Raw genomic sequence first — 12,214 nt, forward strand, 5'->3', positions numbered from 1 at the left:
GGGTAATCGGGATGGGTGTGTCAGAGGCAGTGCGGTTGGCGCAGGATAGAACAGGGTTTAGGGCTGTTGTGCATAGGGTCGCTATGAGTCGCAAAGGACTCAACGGCACAAAACAACATTAAAAACAACAAAAAACCCGCAACACATTTGGTCACCAGTATGAGGCTGGCGTCCAGGTGCTGAGTATTCTGAAGCAGCATGACTCTACAGAGGTTTTATATTTGGTTCTGGTGATAATTTGGATGCAATGTTGCTGGCCATTGGCTGTGAGTTGATCGTATTCGGCCTTTTACTTAAAAATGCATTTGGTCACCAGTATGGGGTTAGAATCCAGGACTTTCATTCATAGGGTCGCTATGAGTCATTTATGACTCAATGGCACTTAATAACAACATACTTGCACCAAGAGACAGTTATCAGAACAGAGCAAGGCAACACTGCATGGATCAAAATCAGAAGAGGTATACAACAAGAATGGATCCAATCGCCATACCTTTTTAATCTATATGTGAAACAGATCATTAGTGAAGCTGGCTCTCTGAGGAGAAATGTGGCATCATTAAAGCAAATGGCACAATTTTGCTTGATGAAACTGAAAAGAACTTGAGGCACCTACTGCAGAAGGTCAAGGACTGTATCATTCAATATTGATTAAAGCTCAACATCAAGAAAACAAAGAGTCTTTCTTCTAGGCTGATTGCAGCATCATGATAGATAGCGAAGAGGTTGAGATAATTAACAGCTTGCTTGACTCCACAATTAACTCTCTTGATATCAGCAGTCAGGAAATCAAGAGATGAATTGTGTTGGAAAATCTGCTGTCAGGGACCTCTCCAGATTACTGAAGAGCAATGATGTCAGTCTAGAGACTAAGATGTGCCTTATCAAGCCATGGTCTTTGCAATTACTTGAGATGCATGAGGGAGCTGGACAATGATAAAAAAAGAATCCATGCCTTTGAGTTGTGGTGCTGGAGAAAAGTATTGAATATACCACGAACTGCTAAGAGAATGAACAGGTTTGTCCTGGAGAGGGTGAAACCAGGCTGCTTTTTGGAGACAAGGATTTTGAAGCTCCATCTGACAAACTTTGAGCATGTTGCGAGGAGGGACCAGTCCTTGGAGTATGACACCATGCTTGGAAGGGTGGAGTTATAGTACAGTAAAGGAAGACACTGGATGAGATGAACTGACTCAGTGACTAGGGTAATGGGGGTAGGTGTGTCGAAGACAATCAAATTGGCTCAAGATAGAGCAGAATTCAGTGTGTTGTATGTAGAGTTGCTATGAGTTAGAGTTGACTCAAAGGCACTAAACTTATATGACAAAAATAGAATAGACTATCCTGCTTTCAGTGTTTTGTTTTGTTTTGTTTTTTTGAAAATACACCTCTACATATTTATAAGGAACTCTAGTGGCACTGCTGCTAACCAAAATATCAACTGTACTCACCAGTCACTTCACAAAAAGAAAGATGAGGCCATAAACTTCATTTAAGATTTATAGTCTGGGAAATTTTATATGGTTGTTTTTCTTCCAGAACTGTTTTGAGTTGGAAACAAATTGATAGAAGTGGGTTTTTGGTTTCCCAAGCACCATTTCATTTATCAGAATAATTGAGTACCAAATTCCTGTTGGATCATTCTTAGTTTAACTTATTTTGCTTAAATCAGAAATTATTTCTACAGTTGTGGAAGAATTTTGCTATCATTGAAAGAACTGAATATTTTTGTGGTCATTTTCTTGAGGCTATTTTAATTTTGCTAATTGAGATATGAAATGTGTATTGTCTTTCTGGCTCCTGATAGCATTTTGTTTCCCCAACAATCTAAGTGTCCTTTACTAATAGTGAGATGTTAATTTTACGTTTATTGCTTAAAGGGGTTTCCCCATATATTTAACATAAATATTAAAATTCTAAAATTGCTAATTTCCTCTCTATATTACATTTATGAATATCTTGACTCTAAAGTTTTCCGAACAATTCCCAACAAAGTGCATAATCTGGATTTTCATTCATGTTGAGTTCATGATAATTCTTGCTAAAGCTGTAGATAGCTGTGGGACAGTATCTTTATGAATAAGAAAAACTAGAATACATTTTTTTTGTCCAAACAAGATATTTCTTTGTGATGCTGTAGATGATATATTTATTCCCATGGTGAAACACAAATTTTAGTTATTAAAACTTTTTTAAAAAATAAAAGAGAAATAATTTCTTTTTCTTTGTACTCTAGGACCCAAAGGAGTAATAAATGATTGGAGAAAGTTTAAATTAGAGAGTGAAGATGATGATTCAATCTCACCTAACAAAAAGGAGATTCTGAGGCAAATGTCTTCTCCTCAGAGCAGGGATGACAAAGACTCAAAAGATAAAATCAGCAGAAAGGTAAGATAAGGAAAAGGCCATTTACCTGCACTTGCAGACATGGTTATGTTCCCAAAACCAGGATGTTGTGCAAATTGGTGCTATGCAAAAATAGAGGATAATCTCACAAAATGAAGAACAGCTACATCATTGCATAACTGCCAAACCAGAAAAGACATTCCAGCCAAGCAACTAGCTTCACTCTCATCTTGACCCTTGGTATTAATTAATGCAAGGAATGACATACATTATGAATGTGCAAAATAAGTAATTTTGTTTATTATTGTTATAAAGGTGAAATGTCAAATCAAGTTAGTGGATAAGTTATGCAAAATTGTCATAAATAATTTACAACGTCATTTTTAGTATAAATGACTATAAGGAATTCTTCAGAAAGATTAGAAAACAAAGGTGAATTACCAGAGTATTTTGGGCAGTATTATTTTTACTGACAAAAATGAAAAATAAAGTGACTGACTATTAAAGCCTTGTATATGAAGAATTGCTTGGCAATTGTCATGAGTTGGATTGTGTCAGGAGCTCTGGTGGCTTAGTGGCAAGAAGCTGCCCTGCAATTCCGTGGGCCACCCACCAGCTACTCTGCAGGAGAAGGATGGGTAATCTCTTCCCATGCTATTAACTGCCTCTGAAAACCCCCTAGAGGGTCAGCTATGGATCAGTTTCCAACTCAAAGGTACACAACCACAAAATACATGAAGGGAGCTCTGCTGGCTTGTTGTTGTTGTTTGATGCCGTCGAGTCATAGACGACTCATAGCGACCCTATGAATGAACAGCCTGAGCACTGTTCGTACAGAGTTTCCAGAGGCAAGCCATTTTGGAAGTGGATGCCGCTCCTGCTTCCAGGCTTGATTTAGTCGGGAAGCTCCTGCCAACATTGTCCACCATGGGTACCCATTATCATGATTGGCGCATCACTGTCACAGTCTTCAGCATCACAGCAACCACGAGTTACCTCTGTACAGTAACGCACAGACCAGTGCTATATCACCTAGAAGAATGTTTGACAGGAAGACAATTTGAACCTGGCCGAGGGCTTAGTGGTAAGGAATTACACTGCTACCCAAAAGCATATGATTCAAATCCACCAGCTGCTTCACAGAAGGAAGATGGGCAATAGTCTCTCGTGCTATTTACTACCTCTGGAAACCTGAGGAGCCAGCTAGACATCACTTCAACTCAATTATATACAACAACAAAGACAAAATACATGTATGAAATTATATACTGAAGAAGGTATGTAATGATCCCCATGATCTGATAAGCCAAACTGTTGTAAAAGGATTAAAAATGAGATACAATATCCTTAATCCCATAACAGCTCTGATTTGATGTAAGGGATGTTTGCCTTGGGTGTGGCATGTATCAACTTTTATTTCCTTGAGAAGGGAGTCTTAATACCATTGAAAGAGCGAAAAGCAAAGCACACCTATTTTAGATTCAGGTTCCTGTGCAAGGAATCTCCTAGAACCAGAAGACATAGAGAGGGAAAATCTTCTCTTAGAGCCACCATCCTTAGTTTGCTTAGACAGAGAGAAAATAAATGTATGTTTATTAAAGTCATACACTTGTGCTATCCTATAGGTTGTTGTTGATTGCAGTAGAATTGAGCACTACTCATAACGACCCTATGAGCCTTTCTATAACTATCATTGTTTCTCAAAGTTCATAGAGTTTCTAGAGACATATTGTTTAGGAAGTGGATGCCACTCCTGCTTCCAAAATCTTACAAGTAGCTCTAGATAACGAAGATATCAATGGCTGAAAGAATGAGTTACATACAGTCAGCTATATGAGTTGACTTAGAGGCAGTGTTACAATGTACAATTATGTGAGAAAGTAACATAGAGACTATTTTAAAGAAAGCCTATAATCTAATCTTTAAAGCAGTGGAAAATGACATTAATATATGTATATTGTTGTTGTTGTTGTTATGTGCCATCAAGTCACTTGTGACTCATAACGACTCAATGTACAGGAGCCCTAACCCCTGCTCTATCCTGTGCCAACCTCACTGTCTCCAACATTCCCATTACCCCAATCAGTCTCTGAATCAATCCATCTTATCGATGATCTTCCTCTCTTGCGCTGTCCCTCCAACCTCCCAAACATGATGTCCCTCTCCAAGGACTGACCCCTCCCTGCAACATGCTCAAAGTATATCAGACCAAGCTTCAGAATCTTTTTTTTATTATATAAGCATGTATGTCATATACATATTCATATTAAAAACCAGTCATTAAGCTGGTTACTTGAAATTATGGGCTTGGCTGAGGAAAATAAGAGGGGGGAAAGTAAGCAGAATAAGCCCTATATTTTTAAAATTCATGATAAAAACCAAAAGCAACTTTTTTTTTCTCAGCAAGATATCACTTCTTTACCTAAGTTACATAATAATGTCTGGGAGTTCCAAGGTGGCTCAAATAATATAGTACTAGATTAGCATTCAAAAGTTGGTGGTTCAGATCACCTGAGAGATGACTGAAAAGGCAGACAATGTGCAGCTGAAAGGTCATAACCCTGAAAATCTGATGAAGCATAGGATTATACTCTGCACACATAAAATGGCCAAGAGTCATGATCAACTCAAAGGTAACCAACAACAAAAATATAAGATGTATTGTCTGGAAGATATTTGAGATATGTTAAAAGACAATCAATCTATAGATGAAAAATATATGGCAATATGGTCTCTAGGGAATTGCACTGCTAACCCGAATGTCACATATCTCTGGCAGTTCAAATCCATCTGCAGCTCTGCTGAGAAAATGGGAATTTCCTTCTTAGGTGGTTTACAGCCTTGGAAATTCACTGCAGGGCCAACTGTGAGTCATTTCTGACTAAAGGAGAGTAAGTTGAGTGAGTATTCATGGAAACAAACCAAGTGTCCATCAACAGATGAAAGGGGAAAGAAAAACTATGATACATTCACACAGTGGAAAAGTAGCAACCACTAAAAACCAATAAAGATTTCTTGAAATACTACCTAACGTGGATGTATCTAAAGGACATTTTGCTGAGTGAAATAAGTTAGTCACAAAAGGATAAATGTAGTATAAGGCCATTGTTAGAGAAAGCTAAGAAAATATTTACATTATTCATAGGATCGTTTTTGAATGGTTATCAGGGATAGAAAGGGAAGAAATGGTTGGTAAAAACTAATAAATATGTAGAAGACATATACATATTAACATGAGAAAAGAGAAAAGCAATATTCAATAAGGGGATGATTGGCACAACATCACTTAAAGGGAAGGCAAGAGAGGTATAGAAAGATTAGGGGAAATGAGAATTATAAGAAGGAAGTGGGGGAAATGCAATTACATTGTTGTTGTTATGTGCTGTTGAGTCACTGGTGTCTCATAGTGACCCTATGTACAACAGCTTAACCTAAACGCTGCTTTGTCCTGTGCCAATCTCATTGTCTCTGACACACCTACCCCGACTACACCAGTGACTGAAACAATTCATTTCATTGAGGGTCTTCCTCTCCTGGGCTGTCCCTCCACCCTTCCACACATGATGTCCCTCTCCAAGGACTGGTCCCTCCTTGCAACATGTCTAAAGTATGTCAGACAAAGCTTCAGAATCCTTGCCTCCAAGGAGCAGCCTGGTTTCACCCTCTGAAGGATGAACAAAATGTACATAAATAGTCCAGTAAAACATTAATTTGCATGGTAAACCTTCACACAAATCATAATTTTAAATATAAAAGGTTACAAAATGTTAATGAAGATTATCTAAGAATATTACACTTTAGTTTACATATCTTGGACATGTTGTTAGAAGGAGTCAATCTTTGGAAAGGGTTATCATGCTTTGAAGAATGGATGGTTGGCAAAAGAGAGGAAGACTCCTAAGATTCTCAGTGAGATGAATTGACACAGTATCTGCAAACATGATCTCAAATATATCAGAGATGTTACTGACTCCACAGTACACAACATATCTATATCTAAAGTCACTGGGGGGCGCTAATCGATGGAAGAAAGTCTGGCAATCTGATTCCAAAATGCCACAGTCTTGGAAACTCCATGCAGCAGCTTTGACCTATGGACCTGTGACCTTTGACCTATGGATGATTGCAATCAGCAACTCCTCACCACTGAAGTGTCACAGAAAGGCAACACATTTGTGTGTGTGTGTGTTTAATCACTTCTCTATTTCATTCTATAAAACTCAGTTAAATAACTGAACTCTACTTAAGATGGTGAGCACCTTTGTGGTACCACAGGCACATCTCTCTATATTGTGCTTCATTTTCTTGAACTTCCCAGATACTGCAGTTTTTTACAAACTGAAGATTTGTAGAACAAATTTGTCAGCACCATTTTTTTTAACAGGATGTGCTTATTTCATATCTCTGTGTCACAGAGATTTTTGGTAATTCACCATATTTCAAACTTCTTCATATTGCTATTGCACACTTGATAAAGACTACATACTGTGAACATAGCTTTCACAAGCACTGGGAAACCAAAACAATGTGAGATTGTCTTTATTGCAATCTTTTCCTTATTGTAGTGGTCTAGAATTTAACCATAGTAGCTCCAAGACATGCATACATACTCAACAAAATATTTGTGTGTGTTTATTTATGAAATAATGCATGAATTCCAATTTTGTGCCAGACACTATAGAAGATGTTGGAAATACAATGATGTAAGAGAAAATTAAGATATCTGTTTGATGGAACTAATAGAACTAGTCAGTTGGAAAAACTGGCACAAATCAATGAATATTTAACACACTATCAAAAAGTATTGCTATAAAGATCATCAGTATAATGACTAGAAAGGGTGAGACTCTTTTAGATAGGGCAACCCCTGAAGGTGACATTTGAAGGTAAAATTGAATGAGGTAGTTGCTGTTTTTTGGTGCCTTTGAGTCAATGACAGCTCAGAGTGACCCTACAAACAACAAATCAGAACTCTGCCCTGTAACAGATCCGAATCATCCTAACCATTTCCGATATGTTACAGTCACCGTGTAAATCTATTTTATTGCACATCTTCCTTTCTGTCTACTTTTCCCATATTGATATCTCTTTCCAACAACCAGATCTTGACAATATGCCCAAAGTATCTGATATGATGTTTCACCATCTTTGCTCTAAAGAGCAACCTTTTTGCACTCCCTCCAAGACAGACTTGTTTGTTCCTATAGTAAGCAGTCCATGAGCTATTCTATGGCACTGAGAATGAATTTGTGTTGTGTCTGAGGATTATGGGTTTCTGAGTAAAGGTATTTCATCTGCTTTCAGATGAGCATTCAAGAATACGAACTAATCAATCAAGACAAAGAAGATGAAAACTGCCTTCGTAAATACCGTAGACAGTGTATGCAGGACATGCACCAGAAGCTGAGTTTCGGGCCTCGACACGGGTTTTTATATGAGCTGGAAACTGGGGAACAATTCCTGAAAACCATTGAGAAGGAGCAGAAGATCACCACAATCGTGGTTCACATTTATGAAGATGGTATCAAGGGCTGTGATGCACTCAACAATAGTTTAACGTGCCTTGCAGTTGAATACCCTATGGTCAAGTTTTGTAAAATAAAAGCCTCTAATACAGGCGCTGGTGACCGTTTTTCTGCAGATGTACTACCCACACTGCTGGTGTACAAAGGGGGGGAACTCATTAGCAATTTCGTTAGTATTGCTGAACAGTTTGCTGAGGAGTTTTTTGCCGGTGATGTGGAGTCTTTTCTAAATGAATATGGGTTACTGCCTGAAAGAGAGATGCAAGGCCTTGAGCCCGCCGACATGGAAGATGAAGATATTGAATAAAGATTTACTACATCAATATCTCATATTCCCCTCTCACACAATGAAAGCTGATGTTGACATGACTATCATAATTTGAGAGAAAAAACTGACACTAAAATTGTATTATTAGAAGTACATTTTAACACCTCTACTCCTGAGATGGGTCCACTCTCTCTTTCTGAGGTGATTCTCATAACAAATTCTCCTCTGCAAACTTTCCTCTGTCTTAATAATCTTTCCTATCTTTAACTATTAAAAAGTTATTATCAGAATTCTTGTTATGTTTAATTGATAGAACATTTTACTATATAGCCACTGTCTTCTTCAGCAATAGTTAATACAGTGACTACAGATAATATTGTGACTTTTTTTTTCAAAACAGAATTCTTTCCTGTTATATAAGTAGTGTTGGCTTTTTTTACATCTTGATTTATTTCCTCTGTTATTCTTTGAGCTTCTCAAATTATATTATTAATTATATTTTAGCTTGTAAAATATGAATAAAGTCTCATAAGAAGATAAATTTTCCTATTTGAAGTCTATTAATTTTCAGGTATAACATTTTCAAGGTCTAAAATTATTACAAAGCCCAAATTACAAAAACATACATGCATATGCATGTGTATGTATCATTCAGAAACATACACATACACCCAAATCAATGAATGCAAGGGAAACTTAGAAACATTGTACTATATTAAAGTTATAAAAGAAAAAGAGTATTTTATTTGCTAAAACTACAACTTCTAAAGCTAATCTTACTGGTTGGGGAGAGGGGAAGATAAATGAAAGCAATGACTTTGTATTTTCCAGAGAAAAGGATATTACTTATTAATATTTTTAAATAACTCATTTATTGTTTACCTGTAATGAGCCAGAGTTCTAATAGTGCTGTGGCTAAGGTATTTCACCTTAGGTTAGCAGCTAAACCAGCTCCAAGGTAGAAATATGAGAAAACACGCTTCCATAAATATTTATAGCTTTGGAAATCTTAAACTCTTAGCTACATGTCATTCTTGCTAGGTGCTGTCAAGCCAACTACAACTTACAGTGACTATAAATAACAGATTTAGATCTGTTAAACCTTGTCCTATCATGTGCCAAGCCTCATCATCCCACTGAAGCAGTCATTGTGTCAATTCATCTTGTTGAGGGCATTCCTTTCTTTCTCTGACACCCGACTTTCTCAGCATAATGTCTTTTTCTAAGGACTGGACCTTTCTGATAACATGCTAAAAGTATGTGAGACAACATCTTTGTTTCAACATCTTTGCTTCCAAGGAACACACTTGTTGCATTTTCTCCAAGACATTTTCTCCAAGTGTCTAGGGTTGTTTTTTGTTATTTTTTAAAGTCCATGGGATATTTTATGTTCTTTTCCATCATTTCAACTCTAAAGCACTAATTCTTCTATCTTCCTTTTTCACTGTCCAAATTTCATATTGCTCAGCAAGTAATTGAAAAGACCACAGTTTATGTCAAGTGCACCTTAGTGTTTAAACTGACATTTGTAGAAGTGCTTGACAAAAAATTTCCCAATATAACACATCTGATTCCTTGACTGCTGGTACCGTTGACTGTGAATCCAAATAAAATGAAGTAAGTTGACAACTTCAGTCTTTTCTCACAATGTTCTCTCTTACATAAGGAAATGCAAAATTAAATACCGTTTTCCATACATAATTTTTAAAATGGTTTAAGTAACCAAAAATTAGCTTCTTGTGAAAAATATGTTAAGTGGCTTATACATTTCTTCTTGGTAGAAACCAGACATCTGTTGAAAATTCTATTCTTCCACCCCCCTAGAAAGGGTTCCAAACTCAGTCTTCCAGGCTCATTTGTGAGCAAAGACAAACTCAAACAGGACACAATTTGTAAAATGTGAGTCCCTGGGGAGCTCTGGTGGCCTAGTGCTAAGAAGCTACACTGCAATCCTGAAGATATGTGTCCACAGGATGAGCAGTCTCCTTCCAAGTGATTAGCTGCCTCTGAAAATCTGCTGGAGGGTCAACTTGATAGACAATAATAATAACAGGGAGCACTGGCTGCCTAGGGGTAAGAAGCTCCACTTCAGTCCCAAAGTCATTGTGGTTTGAATCCACCAGCTGCTCTGAGGGAGAAAGATGAGCAATCCCCTCCCATGTGATGAACTCGATCTGAAAATCTGCTGGAGAGTCAGCTATAGTTTGTTCTAGATGTCATACAATAACAACAACAACACTAATATCCAAATGGAAAAAATTTATAGGTCAATGTCCTGGAATGAAAGATTCAGAAGTGAGTCCTTTTGGGAGACTGTTGAAGAGATGGAATTACTTCCAGGATAGTAGAGTGTAGTACATATTCAAAACAGGGTCAGCATTTGGCTGTTACCCTTGAACGAAGCACTGTTGTTCCCAATTCTGTCAGAAACGACACTTGATTGTTACACAATGCACATTTTGTCCTTATTGTCTAAAAGGAAGATTAAATTTCTGTCAAGGTATTGATGTGTAATTTCCCCCTACAGTTGTTTTTCTAGGTACACACATTTTGTAAAGTCTAGTCCATTTCATATTCACATCACTGGCCATGATGAACCGGAAAATAACTGGTTTAAAGTTCTGCTCCTAAATGTTTCATAGATTCTCTTCTTTTTTGAAAGCGTTTTCACACTCTACCCCACTCTGAACACTTAGCCTCGCTCATATGTCACTGATAAAAACAGAAATTCTCAGATGAAACCTACCTTGTTTGTCACCAGATCTAAAATGTGCACCTGCATTGATTCCACTGATCTGATGATAAAGCAATGTCCAAGTAGATACCTAAGACCAACTAATCAAACTGTGCTCTGAACCCTATCCTCATCCACACAGTACTTTTCTCCTGCAATTATTCTTCCTTTCTCTGTATGATATTTCAATCTTTCTCTTTGTAGTATCTTTCAAATTGATCTACAAATGAGCCTTATAATTCCCCACTATTTAAAACATGCCAAATAGAATTTAAAATAGCCAGATGTCACTCACATAATTTTTTCTTTTATAAAGTGTCATGAAAATGCCTCTAAAGTCCTTTAACTTTCCAAATTTTTTTTAAAAAGTCCATTCCAGTCAGGCATATGTTCCAAGCACTTTATAATTTATCGTTTTACAGACATTTATAGTTTCAGATGTCTAACCAAATAAAATGGTCATTCTTTATTTCATTTTCTTTTTTACAAGCATAAATGAAAGTTGACCATTTCTCTTATATGACAATGTACTCTAGTAATTTACTTTCTATTTATTTCCTATAAATATCTTTCCACAACTTCTCTAAATACACTGTCGCTAGCCTCCTTTAGTCCATAGTTTTAACTGTAATTTATATGCAGATCACTCTCAAATTTCTCCCTCTTCTCAGCTCACAGGACTTGTTAGCTGTCATCCTGTTGGCTCATAGAACCCTACATACAGCAGAAGAAACAGAACCCAACCCTTGTGATGTCCTCCTGATTGCTGCAGTGCTCAACTACAGATTCTCTCTTGAATATCCAACAGTTGTTTATGTTTTCACATGGATATGTCAACAAAGATAGAGGAAGAGAAAACTTGGTATTTCCCTCTAAAAGTACACCCTTGACTTCATATTTTCAATCTGAATTTCTGACCCTTGTTTACTCTAAATCTATGATTTCTTCTTTGTTGAGTGTTTGAGACTCACCTCTCACTTCTAATACTTAAGTAAATGCTTTTTTTTCTATTGCCAAAGTATACTTCAAAATCTAAAAAAAACATCTTGCACTCCTGTATAATCATCCTAGTACAAGCAGTCATAAGTTGACATTTTGTTGTTGTTGTTGTTGTTATGTATTGTTTTCATTGAAATTGACTCATAGTTGACCACTGAGTAGATTTTCAAAGGCACTAAATTGCATGGGAAGAGATGATCCACCTTTCTTCCATGGAACAGCTGGTGGATTCCACCCCCAAAATTTTTTGTTAGTAGCACAACTTCTGAAGGGACTTGGTAGATGAGAAGGATTATCCTGGTGGACGGTGGAGCTGGGAAGCAAGTGGGTAATGGCACTGGG

General features: G+C 37.1%; 1 protein-coding gene across 1 annotated transcript in view; it reads left to right on the plus strand.

The window, feature by feature from the left end:
• Positions 1-8,205, plus strand: part of PDC (phosducin) — an 11,182-nt gene extending 2,977 nt beyond the window's left edge. The window contains exons 2-3 of the mRNA XM_006901306.1: positions 2,237-2,388; positions 7,651-8,205. Coding sequence (XP_006901368.1) covers positions 2,237-2,388; positions 7,651-8,178 — 680 coding nt within the window. The 3' untranslated portion in view covers positions 8,179-8,205. The remainder of the gene's footprint in view (positions 1-2,236; positions 2,389-7,650) is intronic.
• The last annotated feature ends 4,009 nt before the right edge of the window (positions 8,206-12,214 follow it).

This window comes from Elephantulus edwardii, unplaced genomic scaffold, assembly GCF_000299155.1.
Source record: "Elephantulus edwardii isolate Elephantulus edwardi_28Jun2011 unplaced genomic scaffold, EleEdw1.0 scaffold00318, whole genome shotgun sequence".
NCBI classification, from domain to species: Eukaryota; Metazoa; Chordata; class Mammalia; order Macroscelidea; family Macroscelididae; genus Elephantulus; species Elephantulus edwardii.